Source organism: Heteronotia binoei, chromosome 13 (genome assembly GCF_032191835.1).
Source record: "Heteronotia binoei isolate CCM8104 ecotype False Entrance Well chromosome 13, APGP_CSIRO_Hbin_v1, whole genome shotgun sequence".
NCBI classification, from domain to species: domain Eukaryota; kingdom Metazoa; phylum Chordata; class Lepidosauria; order Squamata; family Gekkonidae; genus Heteronotia; species Heteronotia binoei.
Genome location: NC_083235.1, coordinates 68,003,626 through 68,005,385, shown reverse-complemented (window position 1 = coordinate 68,005,385; position 1,760 = coordinate 68,003,626). Strand labels below are relative to the sequence as shown.

The following is a 1,760-nucleotide window of genomic DNA, read 5'->3' as shown; positions in this document are numbered from 1 at the left end:
AGTTCAAGCTCTGGCTTGTTCGGCTTCCCTCCAAAAGTAACAGTTCTCCCATTTGAGCCTAGGACACAACACCCCTCCCCCCATAGTTCCAGCTATCGGGTGACATAGTCCTGGAGATATGCCGAAGGGCGGCGGTCTCGTGTCGAGCGTCGGAGCTCCGAGGGGACTGGGCGTTCCGACTCGGTTGGTGGTTCCGCGGCTGCAGAGCTGGAGACATCTGTGACCGCGGACCCGGGAGACCTGGGTTCAGCTGCGCAGTCGGGGGGGGTCTCCTCCTGCTGGGCCAAAGCGGGCTCCACGGAACCCTGTTCTGTGTCAGGCTCTCGGGGACTTACGTTGTCCGGATCTGGAGCCTCTTACCTTGGCTCCCCGGCAGGCAGGCGACCTCGGAGTTGGTCGATGTGTCGCCTCAGGAGATGTCCACCCTCCAAGGTCACTGCATAGGAGACCGGTCCGGTGACGTGGTCCACCATTCCAGGGAGCCAGGCGGGGCCAGTGGTGGCATAGTTCCGTGCCCACACTGTCTCACCTGGGTAGAACCCTCTGGGGGCTTTAAGGTGTTCCGGTGCCGGTCGCCTGTCTGGGGCTCGGTCAGGGTGCAGCTTGTCCAGCAGGGTGGTGATGCGGCGGCCCATGAGGAGTTCTGCTGGACTGCGACCTGTGGAGGCGGTGGGTGTGGTCCGGTAGGCCATTAGGAAACACGCCAAGTCTTTTGGCCAGTCTGAGGGGCCCAGACGGTTCAAGGCCTCCTTTGCCGTGCGCACCATCCGCTCTGCCTGGCCGTTGGTGGCTGGATGAAACGGGGCAGAGCGAATGTGCCTGATGAGGTTCCTGGCCAAGAAGTCCTGGAACACTGCGGACGTGAATGCTGTGCCGTTGTCGGTGACGATGGTCTCCGGCAAACCGTGGGTTGCAAAGATGGCCCTCAGAGCCCTGATGGTCGCCTGCGACGATGGCGAGGGCACCTGGACCACCTCCAACCACTTGGAGTATGAATCCACTAGTATGAGTAGAGTCCGCCCATGGAAGGGGCCAGCAAAGTCCATATGCAGTCTTGACCAGGGGTTTTTGGTGGATTCCCATGATTGCACTGGGCCACGTGGGGGGTCAGGCCTTGACACCTGGCACGACGGGCACCTTTTAACCCAAGCCTCAATTTCTGCATCGAGGCCGGGCCACCAGACATAGCTCCGTGCGAAAGCCTTCATGCGGACTATGCCCGGGTGTGCCTCGTGCAGGGCTCTCAGCACTTGGTCTTGCAAGGGTTTGGGGATGACGACTCTGTTGCCCCATAGTAGGCAGCCTTTGTGGGTGGATAGTTCGTCTTTCCGGGCTGCAAACGGAGTAAATTCTGGCCCAGTCGAGCCCTTGGGACACCCCCTCCCCACCCAGTCCAAGACACGGGAGAGGACTGGATCACGAGCGGAGCGGGCAGCAACGTCGCGGGCGAGCAATGGCCTGTCCAGAAGCATGTCCATCAGCAGGATCTGATGAGCCGGGGCTGGATCGGGATCCACGTCAGGCAACGGCAAGCGGCTCAGGGCGTCAGCATGGCCCATTGCCTTGCCCGGCCGATGCACTAGGGTGTAAGTGTAGCCGGCTAGAAACATGGACCAACGGAGGACCCGTGGGGACAACACCTGAGGGGTCTGCCGGTCCGATGCAAAGAGGCCCAAGAGGGGTTTGTGGTCCGTATAGAGGGTAAAGGGCCGGCCGTAGATGTAATCATGAAATTTTTTTACGCCGGCCACGACTGCCAA

General features: G+C 61.0%; 1 protein-coding gene across 1 annotated transcript; it reads right to left on the bottom strand.

Annotated features, from left to right (window-relative positions):
• Window positions 1-596: 596 nt before the first annotated feature.
• LOC132581939 (uncharacterized protein K02A2.6-like) lies at window positions 597-1,415 on the bottom strand (the record flags this gene model as incomplete). Its single annotated transcript, XM_060253430.1, has 2 exons — window positions 597-1,303; window positions 1,376-1,415. Coding segments are annotated over 2 exons (747 nt in total), but the record flags the coding sequence as incomplete, so codon positions are not given.
• Between the last annotated feature and the right edge of the window lie 345 nt (window positions 1,416-1,760).